The following is a 22,285-nucleotide window of genomic DNA, read 5'->3' as shown; positions in this document are numbered from 1 at the left end:
AATCTGAAGTAGTTGAAAAGTTTTTATTTATTTATTTATAAATTATATTATATTTATATTTATGATTTAAAAAAAAACTACAATCCTACATTTCCCACAATGCTCAGTGTCACTGTTTAAAACCTGGTTAACACTCATTTATTCACAATTCGCTAAAAGTAAATGTGACAAAAAAGTATGAACTGACTTTTATTTTGTACAATATTTTTTCAGTTTGTGAGTGTTTTAGCAAAATGTGACAGTAACAATAATAATAAAGAAGACAGTGTTTGGTTACATGGTGAATAGTTTATTTAACAACATCATATCTTATATGTACAAATAAAAACAGCTGGGGTGCGTCGCTGGAATCTTAACTGAAAGACGACAGCTGTGATGTGTCTCCGATCTGTCTCTGCACCGACGTCACGATACATCACTTTAATTCAACCGTACAAACAGTTTCCTGGATAAACATCCTCGATGATTTCACCTCATAAACAAACACACAAACACACAAACTGGGAAACAGTCTGAGGTACAGAGAAGCACAAACAGGAACAACAACAAGACGACAGGACCGAACACACAACACAACAAAGATCAGAGCTGCCGAAGCTTCGTCAAATTCAAGAAGTGATGATTAATACGAAATAATTTTGGCCAATGAGAACGAATTGTTAGACTGATTTTGACAACATGAGCAGATGCATAAAAATGTCCTGAAATATTATACTTGTGTGTTTTTATATTTACAAAAATGAGCCAATATCTGTGTGTTGCAAAATTAAGTGCATGTCTAGAACCAACATCTCACATCTGAAGTGGTTCTGAAGCTAAAATTCCTCCAAGTTACCAAACAATATTTTGGTTGTGGCTTCGTTTACTTTAGTAACTCACATGATATAATTGAAAAACCTTTTAGAATAACCGCTGTCCGTCCAGTAAAGGTATTTGTCTATTCAGGAAAATGAGCCAATATTAATCTCAGGAGGCTTTTGTTTGGTGTGTATTTATAATTTCTCCAAGGAATTTGGGATTATTACTATTATTATTATTAGCACAAAAAAAAACACTAGTGAAGATTAAGTGGTGGATCATTTCACTGTATATTTTAATAACGTCACCAAAGTGTAACAAAATATAAAACTGAACATGGCTGTGCAAAGACAGAATCTCAAACAATGAAATCCCAGTGTCCTCAAACGAGTGTTTTCTAATTAGAGAAGTTACAGCTCGTTGCTATTGATAGAATTTGTTACATTGGCGTCTCATATTAAACTAGAAAAGTTAATAAACAAGTTAAAACTACAAAATTTGATGAGGTTTTGCACATTTTTGCACTGAAACTCTCTGCATCATGTTTGCTGCAATGCAACTCGTGTCTAATTATGAAGAAGAAGCTGCCACAAACCCCAAAACTTAACATCCACATATGAGGACGTAAGGTCTCAGAAATTATAAAACTAACAGAATTGCAAACGATGAAATCCCAATGTCCTCAGACGAGTACTTGCTAATTAGTGACGTTGTAGCTCATTACTATTGATAAATTTGTTAGATTTGTGTGTGATATCAAATTAGAAAAGTTACTTAGCATAAATAAACAAGTTTCACCCGTAGAATTTGATGATGTTTTGTACGTTGTCCACTTTTGTCCATGACTGGCTGTAGAATGAATCAGCCCACTATCATCTTCTAGTGTATTGACCCTTTGCTACCGCTAGATGGGAGACTAAAGCAGGTTTAAATGAAGTAAAAAAAGAAGCTGCAACAAACCTAAAACATTATGTCCCCATATGAGGAGGTTATACATATCTGCGTGTTGAAGAATTAAGTGCACCTCTAGGAGTGAAGCAGCTCTGTTTCGCTAAAATTCCTCCAAACTGCTGCAGGCGACAGATCAGCGGGTACCATAAATGTTTAGTTGCGGGTAACTGCTGCATTAGATGGTCACAGCGGACTTTCACTATTCAACTCAAGGCGTTGCACCAGACACTTCATGTATATTGTCATGTGCCATGTCATGTTACAGGCTGTATTTCACATATATATATATATATATTTATCCTCCTTTTTAAATCTCAATATTGGCACATTTTATGTTTACATGTTTTGTATAGTCGCTGCACCGTAGGCCTTTGAGGAGTGTAAATTTAATCCTGTATATGTGTTGCACATGTCAGAATTGACAAAACAAGGGTTCACTGAGTTTAGCAACTCACAGATAATAGAAAAGGATTCATTTTCTTAATTAAATAAACACAAAAGCTCAATATTTCCATTTTGTTTGTCTGATTGGCTTCTCTTTGTCTAGTTTCACGGCTTCTGCAGTTGTTTTCCTGCATTTTTATGCAAACAATTGTGAAATATAACAAAAATATTTGTCCATTCAGGAAAATGGGCCAACATTATACACACCTTCGTGTTGAAGAATTAAGTGCACCTCTAGGAACAGTATGTCAAAATTCCTCTAAGCTGCTGCAGGCGACAGATCAGCGGTTACCATAAATGTTTAGTTGTGGGTAACTGCTGCACTAGGAGGATTTTCACTATTCAAATCAAGGGGTTGCACCAGACACTTTATGTATATTGTCATGTTTTTGTTTTTGCAGTCTACTTTGTAAATACGGGCTATATTTTATATATATTTATCCTCCTTTTTAAATCTCAACATTTGCGCATTTTATGTTTACATTTATTTGCGTTGTTGCTGCACCACAGGCCTTTGAGGAATTTCATTTCAGTCCTATATATGTCACAGATATAAGAGAAGAAGGATTCATTTTCTCAATTAAATAAACACAAAAGCATAATATTTCCATTTTGTTTGTCTGATTGTGTCCTCTTTGTCTACTTTTACAACTTAAGTAGAAAATTGTCAAACATTTTCAGGCATTTTTATGCAAAAAATCTCTTTTAAGGACAAACACTGTGGCTGCAACTGAGCGGCAAAGACATGAAAATGGAAGAGCAGTGATCAACTCACATTCACGACAATGAGCACCCCCCCGCCCCCCAAGCCAAAATAAAAACCAAACACACACTCACAGACAGAAGCGTGCAAGTCAACATATAAATAGTACTCTTTGTATTTTTATAAAACACATATTTACAACGTAATACTCTTTCTATTTCTTTGTACACTGAGATGTGGGGATGTGCATAAAGCAGCTGGCTATGGGTCGGAGAAATGACCTGGGTCCATATGTTTGATTTAAATCCTTTCACATGTCGTTATTATTATTTTAATAACAATGCACACATTTTATTGGGTCGGTACAAAATCTCTTTCAAACAACTGGCAATCCCTGATTCCCCTATAAACGGGCAGTTTGACCAACCTCCATCAAAAATACTCTTTCCTCTCATTTTTATATTTAATTTCTTCCCTTTAAAATCCTTTAACTGCACCGGAGGAACCTAAGAGGAACCTAAGAGGAACGGGACGAACACACAAATCTTGTCTCAGGATACGACGGCCGAGTTCGGGTTTTGTTGCCACGTTGAAGGAAGCTGGAGAAACACCGCAGTACGACACCGAAAAAACTACCAGAGAGGACACGGCTCCCTCAGTGCAAACACAGCACGTCACTGTCGTCCACAAATACATCAGCAATACACAACGGAACCGAGAAACCCCCACACACACCAGCCAGGAATGGATAGCACACAAATAAATAAATAAATAAATAAGATCTCAATGTGCAACTGTTGTTTTTTTTAAACAATCTACAATAATCCACTACGGAATATAGAAAATATACTTTTGTGTCCACATATACTATATATATATATATAATAAATCTGTGACGATTCTACACAAAGCGTGAAGTGTCCGGAGGCGACAAATTAAGCCACAAACACGTTGGACGGAGCCTGGTTTTCAGTGCCTACACATTATTCTTTCTCTTTATCAGAACATAAAACTGCTCTAAAATACAAACAGTGTTTATGTCTGGGAGGATTTGAGGGGGGGTTATGTAGTTTTTCTAAATACAGATTGTAATTTTAACCGTCATGAAAAATAAATATGAAAGTTTCATTAAACTAAAATGATTGTGGTTACAGGATGTAACCCCTGTTCTCCGAGTAACACAAATTAAAGAGTACAGTAAATAAAACTACAATCTATGGGGAACAAACTATAAGAAACAAGGTTTTTTTTTCCATTAGTGTGTCAACCAATCAGAGAAGACCTGCGCCCCCTCCCTCCAATGAGCTCTTCCCGCATCCGTCCTTTTCTTACTTAACAAAATACCACCATTTCATTTCAAAATAAAATCACAGCACTAAATAAAGATAGATAATCTCACCGTACGTCAATGATTTTTAAAATTCAAAACATAAATCTGTCAGAATAAACTAAACGTAAGTGATTGTGGTTACAGGATGTAACCCCTGTTCTCCGAGTGACACAGATTAAAGAGCACGGGGAAGAAAACTACAGTCTATGGGGCACAAATTATAAGAAACAACAACAACAAAAAACAATCAACCAATCAGAGAAGATCTGCGCCCCCTCCCTCCATCCTTATCTGACTACCACACTTTCATTTCAAAATAAAAGCACGGCATTAAATAATGCTAGATAAACTCACCGTACATCAATGATTTTCAATTTCTCCCTTTCTAAAAACTAAAAATACAATCTTCTACCAAGACTCCCCCCCCCCCCCCCCATACCCAGCCCCTCCCTCTGATCGTCATTTACCCGTTCTTGGTTACAGTATTAGCACTTCCCCTTTAGTTGCCTCTACCCGGTATTATTCTACATTGATTGCACATTTTCTACTCTATAACATCAGCTTGGGCCGGATACACAGAGTCGCTCGGGTAAATAGAGTTTAGATTAGTAGCAGTCTGCTAGCTCGACAATGACTTACTGATTCTACCACGCACGGTGCACGTAAATAGAGAGTTTATGATGTGTGTGTCTCTATGGGCTGCACTTTAAGTGACGCCTGGGTGTTAGTTTTAGCCACTACATGCAGACTTTCCTACCTGGAAATCTGAATTAAACTCTAGACTTTATATAAAAAAAAAAATCTGTCTCTAAACTAAAGCAATAAATACTATAGTAATGCTCCCTTTAACAAAAAATATATAGATTGCACGTTACCCTACTGTGATGCTTAAAATAATGCTGTTTTTTTCTTTACAGGTCCTAAATGGCTTTGATTCTCTCTTTTCTAATTGTTTTCAGAAAGCAGAACAGCGGCCGCCTTTCACCAAAGGGGGCGCCAAACTCCAACTAAATGAAGTTAAACTTTTTTTTTTTTCTTTTCTTGGCACGAACATGAATTAAACTCAGCAGGAACCTGTTGCTTGCTGCTAATTCTAATTATACAATTTAACAACCGGAAAAAACACATCTGAGGTCACACGTGTTCACCGGGTTCAGTGCTTTGGCTTCGCTACGAGCTCTTAAATGAGGAGGAGCTTTTAAAAATGTGATTTGAGAACTCTTCCAAACAGGTTAACAGCGGTTTCAGTTATATTGCACTACAGCATCCTCTACAGTATTCTACATCTGGAATAAAAGTGGATGATCTCTCTCCGTGTCATCGTCACCTAGAAACCTGGAGTCAAGTTCAGACTCCTACGGCTCTTTTTCTCTGTGTTAAACCTGTCGTATTGAACAGTGATGCTTCCTCCCAAAGGAAGAGAGGATGCTAAAAGAAGGAACCTCACAGAAAAATAGGAAGTCCGAGGAGTGATCAGAAAGCAAGAAGCATGAGCCTCTGAAGGCCTGCTGCTCTCTATACAAAATTAAACAGATACATTTACAGTGTTTTTTTTTTTGGATTCCCTCATTTCTAACCTCCCTTTAAAGCCTGAAGTTAAATCTACACCTGCTCCACTTTGTCTCCGGTGCTTCCCGGTTTAACTCCCAGCGGCGTGGACTCTGTAGCCCCGCCTCCTCCTCCTGCTGCTGCTGCTGCTGCTGCTGCTGCTGCAGGCGGCGCCTCCACCAGGGGGACCTTCTCCTTCACGGGGGAGGCGGGGTGCGTCACGGCGGCGCTGGGGGTGGCGAGGGGGTCGTCGTCAGGCGAGGAGACGGGAGGCGGGGCGCTGCCGAAGCATTGGGCGATTTCATCGAAGGTCTTGCCCTTCGTCTCAGGGACTTTGATGAAGGTGAAGATGAAGAAGAAGATGAGGAAGGCCATGAAGATGAGGAAGACCCAGGGGCCGCACCACTCCTGAGGAGGAGGAGGAAGAGGAGGAGGATGGGAAGATTAAAGAGTACAGGAAATAAAACTACAATCTATGGGGAACAAACTATAAGAAACAAGGTTTTTCTTCCATTAGTGTGTCAACCAATCAGAGGAGACCTGCGCCCCCTCCCTCCAATGAGCCCTTCCTGCATTGTCCTTTTCTTACTTAACAAAATACCACCATTTCATTTCAAAATAAAATCACAGCACTAAATAAAGATAGATAATCTCACCGTACGTCAATGATTTTTAAAATTCAAAACGTAAATCTGTCAGAATAAACTAAACGTAAGTGATTGTGGTTACAGGATGTAACCCCTGTTCTCCGAGTGACACGGATTAAAGAGCGCGGGGAAGAAAACTACAGTCTATGGGGCACAAATTATAAGAAACAAGGATGGGAAGATGTTTGGGTCATTTTATTTTACACAAATTTTAAAAGGTTTATGCATATTATCATGTTTTAATTTGTGTAATTAATGGAACAACTCAATAGTTTACTTTCCACTGAGTTCCTACTTTACCTCCAATGACTCAAGTATCGAAAGTATCGAGCATAAAGACCTGGTATCAGAAGTATCGATATTTCGGTCTCTTACTCACCACCAGTTTGGGGAAACTCATTCCAACCAGGAAGTTGGCCGTCCAGTTGCAGCAGCCGGCCACGGCCATGGCCGCCGGCCGGGGCCCCTGGGAGAAGAGCTCGGCCACGATGAACCATGGGATCGGGCCGGGGCCCATCTCAAACATGGCCACGAAGAGCATGACGGCCATGATGGCCATGTAGCTCATAACGCGGATGTGCTTCTGCTCGGAGACAGAGAGAACGAGGGAGGAGGAGGACGGATTCACAGGTGATTTCAGTTAAACGATGTCAGAGAACAGACGCTTAAGTCTCTTCAGAGCTGTGATAAACGTTATTCTATAGAATCAATGGTTATTTTTAAGGATGATAAACTGACTTCCAGCTACAATCCTGGTTTAAATTGTCTTTTTTATTTAGGATTTTATTAAATTTAGACCTAAACATCAGAAAAAGAAAAAGCTGGATTGCCTCTGGAGTCCTTATCTTATGTGCCCATTGCTCTATAACATATATTTGTAGTGACGATTTTTGATTTTCTATATTTGTTTGAATTGTAGATTCCACTTATAGACCTGATTATCCCATTTTTTACCCAAGTTCACCTTGTGTTTTAAATCATAAAAGTTTCTTATTTGCAGATATCTGTAGTGATCTTGGTCATTTTTGTTTTAATCTCTTGAAATCTCAAGAAGTTCCCAAGTTTGCAGACACCTTCTCATTCAGTTCAGTGACAAAGTGTCTGCGAACTTTTGACCAGTTGTGTATTTTATGTGCTTATGTTTGTGCAGCCTCTGAACCTGCGGCCTGAACTCACCAGGAGGAGGGAGATGGTCATGAGCAGAGCGCTGATCGCCATCCCACCCAGTCCCAGGAGGTGCAGAGTCCTTCGTCCGGCCTTCTCCACCAGGAACAGCTGGAGGACAGAGACAAGAGACGGGAGGATTGACCAATGCACACACTCACAAATTCACCCACGGGACAGAAGACGATGATGCTGGCGTCACTCACGGAGACGACGGTGAAGATGGTGTTGACGATGCCGGCGCCGATGGTGGCGTAGATTGGCTTCTCTACTCCGGCCGATTTAAAGATGCCAGTGGAGTAGTAAAACACCTGACAGATGCCAAAAGAGAAAATGAGGGATATTTAATAAAAAATACTTCAATAAATATTTTATACATCATTTTATTCGCTGCCTCCAGCTGTCACAAGAGTACGAGAGCTCATCTAATATTAATGCAGTGTGTCTGAGTGGTGCTATGCTCCCTCCCTGCCTGCAGGGGCTGCTGCGTTTATTTATTTATTTTTTCGTTTCATCTTCCTTCGAGGAGACCAGCTGGCAAAAATTATATGCAGATATTAAAAAAAAATACATCATTATGATTTGCACCTGGAAACAGTTTTACACATTTTCTGGGGGAAGTTCAGCAGTTTTATTATTGATTCATTTTTATTACTATTTTTATTATTTATTATTGATTAATTATTATCACTTATTATTGTTTGAATTATTTATTGATATTTTCATTATTGTTTTAATACATTATTATTATTATTATTATTATTATTATCATATGTTTGTTTAGTTCTTTGTGTATTTAATTGTGTTTTTTGCAGTTGTTGTTGTTTTTTTGTCTTGGTGATGTAATACTGACTTGTGTGGACACCAAGAAGAGTAGTCGTTACCTTTGGTGGTAACTAATGGGGATCCAAATAAGTAAATAAATAAATAAAACTTTATTTTTATATATATATATATATAACAAATACATTTTATTGACAAAAATTAGTTCAACAATTTAAAAAATCCTGTTTAGTTGATTATTTGAAGGATGTTGAGCAATATTTTATTTTAATTAGAGATTCTACTAACAAAAAGGTTATGACGACAATTAATAAATGTTTTATTTACTCTAATACAAATGTGTGACACAGTGTTTTCTCTTATTTTGAAGGGTCAGTTGTTCATATTGTGGATATTTCGGACTCACGGCGTTGATCCCTGACAGCTGCTGGGAGAGTTGCAGCATGACGGCGATGAGCAGCGGCTGCCGGTACGACGGCGACCGGAACAGCTCGGCGATGGTCACCTTCTTCTCCTTGGCCATCTTGGCGCTCTCCTCCTTCATCTCCTGCAGGTCTTTGCTCACGTCCTCGGTGCCACGGAGACGCACCAGCGCTGGGTAAAGGACGGAAAAAACAAACACGTGTCGTTTGGGTGGAAATTAATATAATGAGCGCACGCAAAGGAAGGTCCGATAAGTAAATGCAAGGCTGGTAACGCTGGTACTGATGCTATTTGCATGATAATTGAATATATTTTAGGTAAATAAACCAGTTTTTCTTAACTAATTACAATACAAAATGATGAAAACTATAAATATAACAATGTAAACAAGTCAAGTCAACTTTATTGTCAATTCTGACAAATCGGATTAATGTTACGTTCCTCAAAGGCCTACAATGAAGCAACTAAACAAAAAATGTAAACAACATGCACAAACGTTGAGAATATATAAAATATAAAAAAATATATATCCTGTATAAACAAAGTAGTAGTAGTATGCAATATACATAAAGTACACAAACAAAAGCAAAGGGATGTAATAATATTGTAATAATAAATATAATATAAAAAAAATGCTCAGAGAGGGAAATGTTGACTCATCCATTTTCTACCAAAGCCGTGAGTCTGCATCCAGTGTAATTGCCTTCTCTTCCGAGTACTGACTCCATTTCAATAACAGCATCAGTTCCAGTTGTGTGATGCTGCTGCAATGTTACGATCTGAGTGTTAAACTCAGATAAACATATCCAACCTTTTACTACAGGTGAGGATGGAGAAGCTCCTGCAGACTTGGAGAGAAGCTGCATGAACTCCGTAAAACAAGTAATTTACTGGACGTGTAGAAGAGAAACTCCAAAAGTATCGATATCATCATCCTCGTATCGATCCGATACGGATATTGGCCTTGGCATCGATACTATGAATATTTAGATCGATACACACAGCCCCACTGATATTTGAATGCAGCCCATCACAAATACCAAGAAGCAGTGGAAGCTCAGATAGAGGGTGAGACCGGTTCGGCTGCAGAGCCTTGATCTGAACCTTGTGTTTGTGAAGGAGAAGTAGGTCAGAGCGTTTGAATCTTGAACCGACGCCAAAACCTTCTGTCTGGTCGAGGACTCTTGTCTCCAGGCTGCAGCATCGCGCCGACTATAACTACTCTCCACTTCCTCTTCCCACCCTCTGTCCTCGTCTTTCTGGAGCTGTTGCTCTCGAAGCCAAACCATCCTCCCCGGCCCACACATAGTTTGTGGTGGAAAGTTGGTCTGGAGTCTGGGAACTGATTACGATCCGGCAAAGCAAAACCGGGCCGATCAGATCTTTAGGGCGGGGCTTCATGGTGGTGATGGAGTAACAATAACTGTAGTCCATTATTTCGTCTCTCAGCAACACAGAAAACACCGACACAGAAAACTCTCCATCCTTCTTCCTCCTACGCAACCATCTACTCAGACTTCGTCTTCTCTCTTTTCTGAGATGCAGTGAATTGTTTCGTTCCTCCAGTTTTTCAGTCCCCACATCAGATAATCAGATAACTGTTTTTAAATGGAGTCAGATACATTCAGACTAAAGACTCATTTAAGGTACTGCGTAGCATCAACCATCAATACTTGTTATCTCGTTAGTCTGACTCGCTCTGTAACAACTCCACCCAAACACTAGTCAGCGCTGTGTCTTTTTTGACAGTTGGAATCATTTTTGTTTCTACTTCCTGATTCACAGGGACTAAAACTTTTGCAGAAAAACCACAATGCACTCATGGCGTGATCGGCGCGCACCTAATACACAGCAATCAGTATACAAAGTCACCACACACACCCACACACACATATCACCATTACACAAATTCCATTATGATTCAAACAATATGTAAACTAAATTATCAATTCCATTTAGATCTCCAACTTCTGCTCAAGTGGTAAAGTCCTAAATCGCACACTAGCCAGATAGTCAACTCCATTCATCACACAATTAATGAATGAAACGTGAAGTAGCTCCCGTTAGCTGCTAGCATACACAGTCAATGACGTTAGCCAGCTAGCGAGACCTAATTAATTCGAGGCGAGGCTGAATTTAGTATTAACTTACACGGAAAACTTATAAAAGCATATAATTTTGCACAGCAGCGCCATCTGGTGGGGGTGTGCCCCAAACGTAAAGATGCCACTGCTCAGTTAACCTTTCCGCATTGTGCTCCATCCTTACTGATCCAAAACAATCAGTTCAAAAACTGTGAAGATGGAGAAGCAGCTGGAAACACTGAAGTTGAAACATGCTAATACCAAACGGACCAATCACAGCTCTGGGGGGGTGAACGTCGCGGTCAAATTAATGCAGAAGCAGATGTACGTTTTAATATGTGCAGCTCAGTTGCAGATGCGTCTTTGCTTGAAGCGCAGAAGAAACTTAATTGCTTAAATCCTGACAACTGCACAGGCTACGATATAAACCAATCATTAGCAGCAGGAATACAGGATGCATGAAAGACTAGTGAGACAAAAAAGTTTAGAGGTTTAAATAGGAAACCATCAGTTTGACTTGTTGTAAGTCAAGTTGCCTTTAGGATGTGAACCATGACCTTCATCACTGAGAACCTTCACAGACACAAGCAGTTTTAAAGCTGTTGTTGAAGTGGTGGTTGTGTTAATGGATGAAGTATCGTTGGTATGGTGAGTAGTACCGGAGTATCAGTGTGTACCTTTGCGGGCCTTCTCCTCCTCCTTCAGGTTGATGAGCAGGAAGCGAGGGCTCTCGGGACAGAAAGGCAGCAGGATACACTGCACCACGGCGGGGAATCACGGTGAGGGCCAGCAGCAACGGCCACAGCTTGTCAGAGCCCAGCAGAGCCTCCAGGCCAAAGATCTGCACAGCAAGAGATCCGTTAAAGGTGCCTAGATATCTTAAAGGCTGCAGAATTCCTTAGACGTTAGCGTAGCCGCTGACCTGAGCGATGAGGATGCCCACCACCACGCCGAGCTGGTGCAGCGTGCCGAAAGCCCCCCGGAGCGGCGTGGGCGACACCTCGCCCACGTACATGGGGGTCAGGCCGGTGAACAGGCCGGAGAACAGGCCGATGACCAGGCGGCCGGCGATCACCATCTCGTAGGAGGAGCACATGGTGGAGAAGCCCATGAGGAGGCCACCGATCACGGCCAGAATGTTCACGAGGATCATGGAGCGACGCCTGAAAACGAGGAGGAGGAGGAGGTTTATAAAAGTACATGATCAGTATAAAATCTCCAGCTGGGTCATTGGTCAGTGGATTTTCCTTTCAGAAAAAGATATTAAAGAACAACAGATAAGTGGTTATTAAATGAAACTGTCGTCCTTATTGTTCCTACTGTTTGACTCATCCATTTGTTGACATGTACAGTTGGATGGAGGTGAACCTGGGACCGTTCGCCCCCCAAACTGCACCTCTTACCACAACAGGTCTAAATGAAGCGGAATAAGCTGCCACAAACCTAAAACATAACATCCCCATGTGAAAGGCGCAGGGTCTCAGGAGGTTAATGTCCTTCTCTGAACGGAAAATCCAATGGTGAAAACATAAGCGGACACAGCTGAGCAGTGATCTGTGTTGTTTCTTTACTCTACAAGACTTTCTCAGTCGACCTTCAGGAGTCTGAGTGTCTGGAGAAGAGATTCACGGCAGCGATTGTCTCGAGGAGGAAAAGAGTTTGATGGAACAACTCTGGGGAGCATTAGCGGAGAAGACGGACGCACTAAACCCCATTAACAGTAATGGGCTGTGATGGCTCAGCCGAACCAAACAGGGAGTGAACAGAAGGAGACGCTCTGATAACACATTACACAGACTCAACTGAAGCAAACACGTGAAGATTTAGGTATAAACGTCACTGTCCTACCTCCCAAACCTGTTGGCCATGACCCCCACGCTGAAGGAGCCCACCATGCCGCCCACGCTGAAGATGGCGACGGTGACGCTCCACACGATGGTGCAGACTCCGGCGCTGATGGGTTCACCGTACCGCTCCATCCAGGTGCTGTTAAAGAAGGCTTTAAGTTTCTATATGAGGAGAAGGAGGAGAGAGAGAGTTTCCCCGGCTGCTTTTAAATTAGTCGTTTAGGAAATTACATTTAAGTGCAGAGAATCAGTTCTGGGTTCAGCCCTGCTTTGCCTCTCCATCAGTGAGGACTCTAATCTGACCACTTTCTCCCAGTAACCAGTAATCTAACGCATTACTTTTTCCAAACCAGTAAACAGATTAAAGTCACTTATCCAAGTTACTGTGCCTTACTACTTTTCCTATTTTATATTTTTGAACGTAAACAACAATGGAGGGAGGAGCAGCTTCAGCTTCAAGGGTCAGAGGTTCATCGGCCGCTGCTGAATGTAACAAATAAAGTCATTTTTAATCTAAATTAGTTATTTTTTAAATCAAGCAATCAATAAAGTTACTTTTAAAAGGAGTAATCAGATTACTTTTTCAAGGTAACTGTATCAACGCTCCACCCGCAACCGAGTTTTTGCTTCTGAGGCCACAGCAGCTTCAGACTATGGGAGACACTGGGAATTTTGGTATCGAGCCGATACCAAGCAAATACATGGCTAGTATCGCCGATATCGACACCTACTTGAAATGTCATGATAATAACTTAGTAACTTTGCCTTCAGTTGGTTGATTATGATAAAATACAGGATAAATATTTGAGTCAAATAAACCTGTTTCCATTAATAGTTACAATATAAAACAGAAAATTAAACAATTCTCTTTTTACTACACACAGTTGTTTTAGAAATAAAGTCATTTGTGAAATTTAAAAATATGGACAGAAATATAAATATAACAATGTAAATAACACAACAACAATGGGAAATAAAGTCAGTAACAAAGTCAACTGAAGCTGCTCAGAAGTGAGTTTGCATCCTGTGTACGCATTTCAGTATCAGCATCAGTATCAGCATCAGTATCAGATGTGTGATGCTAGGATTCGAGTATCAAACTCTGTCCTTATCCACCTTTTACTACAGGTGAGCAGACTGGGAGAGAAGCTGCATTCACATGAACTCTGTGAGGAGGAATTTACTGGACGTCTAGAAGAGAAACTCCGATCTGATACCGATACTAGCCTTAGTATCGATACTATCGATACTTAGATCTTCTGCTCCAGACCTTCTGCTCCAGATAACCCGGCCCAAACGTCCTCCTCAACTATATTCACTGAGTGAGTGTAGATGTTGCTCTGTATGTGTGAGGTCTCTCAGATCTAATGACTCGTTACCAGACGAGGAGGTGTTTTTTTCACCGACCTGCTCCGGAGCGTTGATGACTCCCGTGTTGTAGCCGAACTGCAGGGAGCCGATGACGGCGGTGGCCAGGGAGAACAGGAGGTAACCTGTGACCTGCTTTTCCTGCCGGAGACAATAACATCATGAGTATGAAACCTGAGCTCGTAATGGGATTTTAAAATCCTTCCAGCAGACGAGTTCAGCGGTAAAACCACCCGGGTCAGAGATGGAGCCGCGTGGCCGACGTGTCTGAAGATTTACGCCGGACTCGAGGCCTCTGCGTCTGGTCCGATTATTTGTGTCTGTGTTCGTCTTTCCTGGAGATTATCAGGTAAATGCAGATGAAACTCAATCCTGACGCCGTCCACCTGCTCCCAAAGCCCAAGACACCGTCCATTTTATCCCCGTAACCAAATCACGGCCGAGCTGATTTCATTGATAAGAGACGCTTCGTTACCATAATGTGTAGAAAGCTTCAGGACAAACAGGGACGAGCTGATGTAACACGTGCATTAACCCCCACATTTATCTATTTACTTATTTATTTATCACCGAGCAGAGCTGACATTTAAATACTTTATATAAAAAGTAGATCTTTTACACACAGACGCTCCTCTTCTGTTATTTAATTTTTATATTCATTATTACACAGGATAAGATGTTACAATCCTTTGTGCCATGATCTGAGGCAAAAAACACATTTAGAAGTTTAGTCCAACTGAAAAGCGGTGAGCTAACAGTTAGCTACCAACTAGCAACCAGCAAGAAGACACCAGCTAACTAGCCTAGCCACCAGCAGCAGGTAAGAAGTGATGGGAAATGCAACTACACTCCCAACAACCAACGCTCCCACTCACTTTATTTCTTATTTATCTTATTTATCTTACGTTAAATAAGGTCTATGTTGGTGTTACGTGTCTAAGTTACATCCATATGAATAAATACCAGGTCCAAACCTTTCCCAGCAACAACACTGACTTATCTCAAGATGGTCTAAAAGTCATTTACTTCCCCTGTCAGTGGTCATAATGTTGTGGCTGATTGGTGTGTACTGGAAACAGTGAGTAAGTGTAAACCCCTCATGACTGATGAGATTCAGGTCGTGCCGGGTGAAAGCAGCAGGATTTAGGCCACGGTGTCTTTGTCTCTGCTGATGTTAGAAATTCAAAACAGAGTCGGAGATAAAGACGTTTTGGTGCTGACGCTGCAGAACCGGCTGCTGCTGCTGCTGCTACATGAGATGCTGTGGGCGACGGGTCGGGCCTCAGCTGATCCGCTGCCCTTGGGCCTGACAACATGAGCGCGAGGTCGGGCGGGTTTTTAGCCCACGATGCATTTTCTTCTGGATTCGTCCTGGGCCAAAAGGGGCGTCGGCCAAAAGGGACCAATCAGACTAAAGGTCAAAGTGTCTTCATGAACCTAATTTTAATGCTGGAAAGAAGGAAATAAAGAACCATTGTTCATCCTTTTGTGTGAAGATAAACACTTCAGAGCCGGGAGCTGAGCCCCTGAGCCACTGAGCCGTGGGATGAATCATGACATCGCTCTGAAGGTGATAAACGTGTCGCGATGCGAGAAAAAGAAAAACGACGTTTGTCACCTCTGACAAGTCGCTCTGTCGGGATCAGCTGAGAGTTTGAGGGATTTATGTCCGGATCCAAACGTGGCCCATAAAAATACTACTTCCTGTTAGTTTCAGTATGAATCTAAATGGTATTATTAGACCATCAGCTTAATTAGACGCAAATTAATTGAGGAATATGGAAAATATAAGCTCAAAACTGAGTCTTATGGCTAATTTTTTATCTATTCATTTTATTTTATTTTATTTTTTTAACAGAAATTAATCTGCGTTTAGGATTAATTTAATTTAATTTAATTTAATTTAATTTAATTTAATTTAATTTAATTTAATTTGATTTAATTTAATTTAATTTAGATGCAAATGAATTGAGGAATTTAAGGAAATTAAGCTGCACTCAAGTTTAATTTAATTTAATTTAATTTAATTTAATTTAAATGCAAATAAATTGAGGAATTTAAGGAAATTAAACTGCACTCAAGTTTGATTTAATTTAAAATAAATTTAATTTAATTTAATTTAACCAGCTGTTTTGTGAAACCAGGGAGGTTCTACTTAAACAAAACTGTTTTAATTAATTATTCAGAAAATTTGATTTCTGCATAAAAGAGGAAATAAATAATTAATTCTGCACTTGGTTTATGTCGATAACGCATCCTGTGTGTTAGATCAGGGTGTGTGAATGCTACTGTGCATTATATTTCATGTAAAAGTGAAATTAAAACAGGCGTTTCTTTCTCCTTCTATAACCCAGAAAGTGAAAATGAAAGCTAAAATGTCTCCTTGGTCATTATTCACTGTGCTCAGGACGTGTAAAGGACCAGATCCTCCATCAGACCTGACGATGCTTCAGGTGGATGAAATCTGCTCCTCGTCTCTGTTGTTTGCAGAGGTGACATTTGAACGTGATCGATCTTCCTTAAAGCTGCAGCTTCTCTCCGGCCGCGGCGTCGGCGTTTTATCTGCACTCGTGACGCCACAGAAAGACTTTTATTTAACATTCTCAGTGTTCATCAGCTTTTTAAGGTCATTTTGGATGAAAAGACGAAGAGATTCTGTTGCTACAGGTGGATGTGATTCTGTCACTGTTGCTTCTTGGTGAGTTTGGATGAATTTTAAAATACATTTTCTTAACACTTTTGAATTAGTTTTATATAAATGGGAAAATAATGTTGATGTGCTGCATAAAAATCTAAAGGAATTCGCTGCTTATTAATGAAACTTTCAGATATTTATTTACATTCTTCATGTTCACTTCAACTTTTGCGTAATTAAATGACTATTTATGTATTTATTTATGAGTTTAGAGAAGCAAGTATCTGTTTATCTTTGCCAGAGCAAGAACAGAAACAGTGTTTTCTACCAAAAAGGTCAAATATAAAAGGATCCTGTGACCATGAGTGCGACTTTCTGAGCAAACGAAAGGATTTTAAGTGCGTTTCTGAAAGGTTTCAGGTACGAAGAAGATGGTTTGTGGCTAAATTCGTTCCCAGTAAGTGAAGTGAAAGCTGAAAGCTGATGGTTCCTCGTCCTCCGTCTCAAACCATCAGCATCACATGAAAGTTAATTAGCAGAGACCCAGAGGAAAAGAAGCCGCAGCGCGACATCATCAGAGTCACACGACTCCGCACAGAAACACAAACACAGACACACAGACACACAAACACACACCTCCCGCTCCATTTGCTCCTGACGTTTCTCCTGTGTTTTTCCTGTCGAGTCACAGTGACTCAGTGGAAACCGTCGCTCGCTCAGTCGCTCACTCGTCCTGGATGAGGATCGATGAGAAGCTTCAGATTTCAGCTACATTTCCATCGTCTAAATCCTCCCTAATCTCACGTTCCAAATCACCGGTTCTCTTCCTCCTCTTCCTGTGCTTCGTTCTCCTTCTCTAACAAACGTGAGGAAGAAATTTGGTTTCGTTCAGAAATAAAAACCCAGACAAGGACGTTTCACGACACAAAGAGTAATAATGCGTTTTCTTAAATGAGCAAAGGGCAAAAAACTTCTTGTGTGTGTGTGTGTGTGTGTGTGGGGGGGGGATACGGCGCGAGGATTTGCGGAACGGATGCTGCGTTGCTACGGCAACCGGTGTCGTGATAACACCATTCCACCGATTCCTTCATCTTTTATTTATTTATTTATTTGCTTCCTCAAACAACCACACGTCCTGCGTCCGTCTCCCTGCAGCCTCCATCTCTCATCTCCCTCTTCTATCCATCCATCCATGCACTCATCTCTCCCTCCCCCCTCCCTCCCTCCTCCTCCTCCTCCTCCTTCTTCCATCATTCCTTCATCTCCATGACGACAGCCAGCCTGGAGCTGACAGTTTTATTGACACAGGTCCAAAAGTGGCCACAGTCCAGCAGCAGCAGGGCCTCATAAACCAAAGTAACAACGCCTGCTAATGCACGAAGTGGCACCACACAATGACTCACAACACAACACAACACAACACAACACAACACAACACAACACAACACAACACCACCGACTACATGTGACCTACATCTGCTACGTCCGACACACTTTCCCCTCACTAGAGCCAATCAGGTCCACTTTAAACCGGGAAGAATTTATCGATTGAGTTTCGATAACATCTGCTCCAGCTCATCAACATCTGGCGTGATGGAATCAGAGCGAGGGAGGAGGAGGGGAGAGGGGGGGGGGGGGGGGGGGGGGGAGGAGGGGGAGGAGGAGGGGGAGGAGGGGGAGGAGGGGGGGGGGGGGGGAGGCCTTTCAGGGACAGACACCACACATAAATATTTGAGTTGTTAAACCTGAGAGGTAATAAACTCAATGTGTCTGGACTCATATTGTGAGTTGGATTTATGGCTCCGTTCGATATCTTTCGTGTGACCTGTTATTTTTATCAGACTTCTGATCACATTTATTTAATTAGTTATAGATTAAATCAGGACTAAACCTGAACTTAAACCAATATAAAAGCGCCTTTCTTCATATGATTCAACATTTTTCCATTAATTTCCATTTATTTTTGTGCCAAACTTGTATAAAAGTCAAGTTAAAACGATAAAAATGTTCCTTATGTGAAGATACGTCACGTTTTGCTTCTCTTGTGTGTGTGTTTCTTCCTCCGGTTAATGATTAGCTTTATTTCCCACAGGTTCTTTAGCACAAATCCCCGAGGACGGGAGCGAACGTGTTGCATCAATCTGTGGCTTAAATGTGTACGTGCAAAGAGACAAACGCAGCTTATACGCAGGTTTGAGTCCAGGCTTCAGGCTCTAATCCTGATATCACCATAAAATCTGTATTTATTGTTATTGTAAAAGCCCTACGATGAAATTAAGAGAACAACAAATCAATTTCACAATCAGGCTTTTAACCGGAGCCAGGAATAAGGGGTCAGTCTCCATTTATTCCCGGCATGTTTTAGATCTTTCTTATTGCTTTTAAAAGCTCTTCATGTCTGAGGCCTTTGGTTCGAACACTGATCTGAGTTCACTCTGTTCCAGGAGCCTGGAAATAAAAATAGGGAAAAGGCGTTTGCAGTCAGGGCCACACGGACGTGGAATGATCTGCCCGAGGAAATCAGGTCAGCTGTGTTTTATCTGAGAGGTTTATCTGGTTTAAAACGAGTTCCTGATTGTATTGTTGTTGTGTTTTATCGTTTAACTGTGTCTGAAACTGCAAAATCTTTGTTATGTGGATTTAAAAAGTGCTAAAAAATGTTAAATTTGAAAGCTTCCATTTGTCTCCCGTTCATATGTTCTTCTGTCTGTGCTGTGTTATAATGTGTTTTAGTAGAAGAACTAGTAAAAGTATGTAGTAGTATTAGAAGTAGTAGTAGTAATTGTCTGTTATCTTGTGCATGGATGATGCAGCAAAATGGAACCACAGGAGATTTTAAAATTTCTTACGTTATCGTTGCAGAAGCTGGAAATTTTGCAAGATTTCCTGCTTCATAATGTTCAAACGAGCAGAAACTGATGAATAAACGCTCAAGGTTTTTAGTGGAGCTGCATCTTTATCCTAAACTAAACTGAACCAGACTTATTGTTAACGATAACAGAGGGAAACCAGGACACAACAATAACTTGCTCCATTTATGAAGAAATGTTATTTTACGCACAAGAAAACCAGACAATCACTACTTCTACTAAACCTCGACACCAGTTTAACTGAGTTTTAGTTGAGTTTTATGATCTTAAAATATAGGTTTATTTATCTTTGCAATTTCTATTTGAGACGCATAAAGAAAAAATAAAGATTAATATTATTATGATAACAAATGTACGAGAGAATCGTGAGTCGCTGTTCAGCTGCTACTACAGAAACATCAGTGCATGTTTTCCTGTTCCACACACACATCTGCAGCCACAGAGGTGACTCACACACAGACTCAAACCTCCCACACAACTGCACAGAAACGCTCAGAGCAACTGTCCCCGACAAACGCCGAGCGGCACCAACGATAATTCAGCTGTTTCTCGACTGTTAAACGCGTCTAAAAGAACGTTTCCTGTTGTTTTAAGACGGTGGGAAAAACGACTGCGTCTCCTGATCGGAGGGAGTGGTCGGATGCGCCGTCGTATGAAGCTGAGCTCTGCAGACTGAAGGTAAAATGGAAATGAGATGAGCTCCTGGGAACTTTTTTTTTTTTTGGACCTGTACACAAAGCAGAACCTCACATCTTATATTTAGTCGCCTGGATCTCTTATAATGTGGATTCTCTCTACGTGTTACACCTGTTTGGATGTTATACTCTTATTTTTAAGAGGACGTCTACACCAAAAACACCTGTATCTCGAGCCTGAGCTTGTTTATATGTTTCTTAACTTCTTATCACTCCGACCTTTTTGCAAAAAACAATGGAAATAGTCAAAGTGACTTGGATGCTGTTGAGGAACATTTTGGAGCTCGTGCCTGGTCGTGGTCTCTCAGAATCACTCAGTGTTACTGTTCTTCAGTAATAAAAGTTCACACACACAAAAAGCAAGTTGTTGAATAGAGTCTGAATAAAAAACTAGATTTCCAACGACATATATATAACATGCAGCATTTTCTCAAACTCAACTCATGTACAGAGCTGTGATTGGTTAAAAAAGCTGCCGTGGCCAAATATAAGACCCAGAGGAAGGTTAAGAGTTTAAAATGCGACAAAAAAAAAACACAATAATTCAGCTGTTTTCTTTACATTTTAACAACCATTCGCTCTGGAGTCTGAATGTGAGCCACAGCAGGAAGAGTAAAGAGTCAGAGAATCACTCGCCTGTGTCTCCATCTTCTAAATTCTGGGTGTTTTCTTGTTTTTTCTGTAGAACTGATTTCAGGGAGAAGTCGGGATCTTCAGGTGGTGGTGGTGGTTATTAAAAGGCTTCGCAGGACCCGCCCGCCGGCGCTGACAGCTGCAAGAAAAGGAGCAAACTACATGAGGCGCTGTCCGTGGTACCGAAACCCGGACTCCACCAGGGAGGACACGACCCACCGCCCTCCCTCCCTCCCTCCCCACGCACCCACCCACGCACCCACCATCACAAGAAACATCAATCACGACCAACACAGAGCGAACACGAAGCTTTTAGAAGAAGAAGACATTTTTTTTGTACTTGTGAGGCCTTATCCCGGTCAGACCGCAGACGGTCCCTCCCCAGCTGCAGTTTGAGCGGAAACACCCAAGAATCCGTGCAGAGACGAGGTGACACTCACCTGTCGTGACAAAGCTTCCCCGGTCGCGCTGCAGAGCTGCCTCCCTCCTCCTCCTCCTCCTCGTTAAATCCGTCTCATGCAGGAGCTGCGAGGAGAACCGCACGTAACCGCACGCACTGGCTCTTTTTTATTTATTTATTTGTATTCCCGTTTTTTCAGCAACCAATGAGAGGACGGGGATGCAGGGATGCGTGCGGTGGCCCCGCCCCCTTTTGCTGTTACGTGCACGAGTGCATGGCTCCACCGCCGCATCCCACACATGCAAAGCGAAGCGAGGCGGCTTCTATGTCCTATTATGATCCGAGGCTTTATTCGGTTACTTCGGTCTCAGCCCCCCCCTTGACGAAATACAGGATCTGCACATGCGCAGAAGAGGGGCTGGCTGCGAGGGTCTCCTCCTCGCCTACCCATGATGCCTCTCGCCGGCGACCTTGACAGCCACCGCCGCCGTGTGTGTGTGACTGATGCTGTTGATGCTGCTGATGCTGCGGATGCTGATGCAACGAGGCCCGTTTCTGGGGCAACGGGTCACGGGACGCGGCTCAGAGGATGCGCATAAATCATTATTTTACAAACTTTGCCCTCTATCTGCTTACAGGCGGCGGCACGAGCCACCGTTTATCCGCATCCGGGCATCGAGCTGATGCAAGCTCGCGCAGGGTTATGGTTTGCTCGTGACAAAGACAAAAATAAAAGTCAGCTGACTCCACGTCAGAGAGGTTTGTTTAACTTTGACACGGACTCACACGTGAGTTCAGCTCAAAGCTCCTCTAGTTTATAAATGAATAAAAGCTCAGACCTCATGTTTAATCCATTTTCTCAGGTAATAAATAAAAAAATAAACTTCAAGTGACCTAAAGGTCAGGAACAGATACTTCACATTAATTTCCACTGTGTTAACTGTTTGCATCTATTTATTTTT

General features: G+C 41.4%; 1 protein-coding gene across 1 annotated transcript; it reads right to left on the bottom strand.

The window, feature by feature from the left end:
- Positions 1–268: 268 nt before the first annotated feature.
- LOC125020477 (solute carrier family 2, facilitated glucose transporter member 1-like) lies at positions 269–21,693 on the bottom strand. The gene is given in 12 exon segments (XM_047605828.1): positions 269–6,182; positions 6,801–7,004; positions 7,598–7,696; positions 7,792–7,896; positions 8,775–8,962; positions 11,553–11,649; positions 11,651–11,716; positions 11,798–12,038; positions 12,724–12,884; positions 14,130–14,231; positions 20,927–21,062; positions 21,364–21,693. Coding segments are annotated over 11 exon segments (1,629 nt in total). The 5' UTR covers positions 20,939–21,062; positions 21,364–21,693; the 3' UTR covers positions 269–5,828.
- Positions 21,694–22,285: the final 592 nt, after the last annotated feature.

The sequence above is a fragment of the Mugil cephalus genome, chromosome 14, assembly GCF_022458985.1.
Source record: "Mugil cephalus isolate CIBA_MC_2020 chromosome 14, CIBA_Mcephalus_1.1, whole genome shotgun sequence".
Classification (NCBI taxonomy): Eukaryota; Metazoa; Chordata; class Actinopteri; order Mugiliformes; family Mugilidae; genus Mugil; species Mugil cephalus.
The sequence above is the reverse complement of the archived record's forward strand: the minus strand, read 5'-3'. Positions and strand labels throughout refer to the sequence as shown.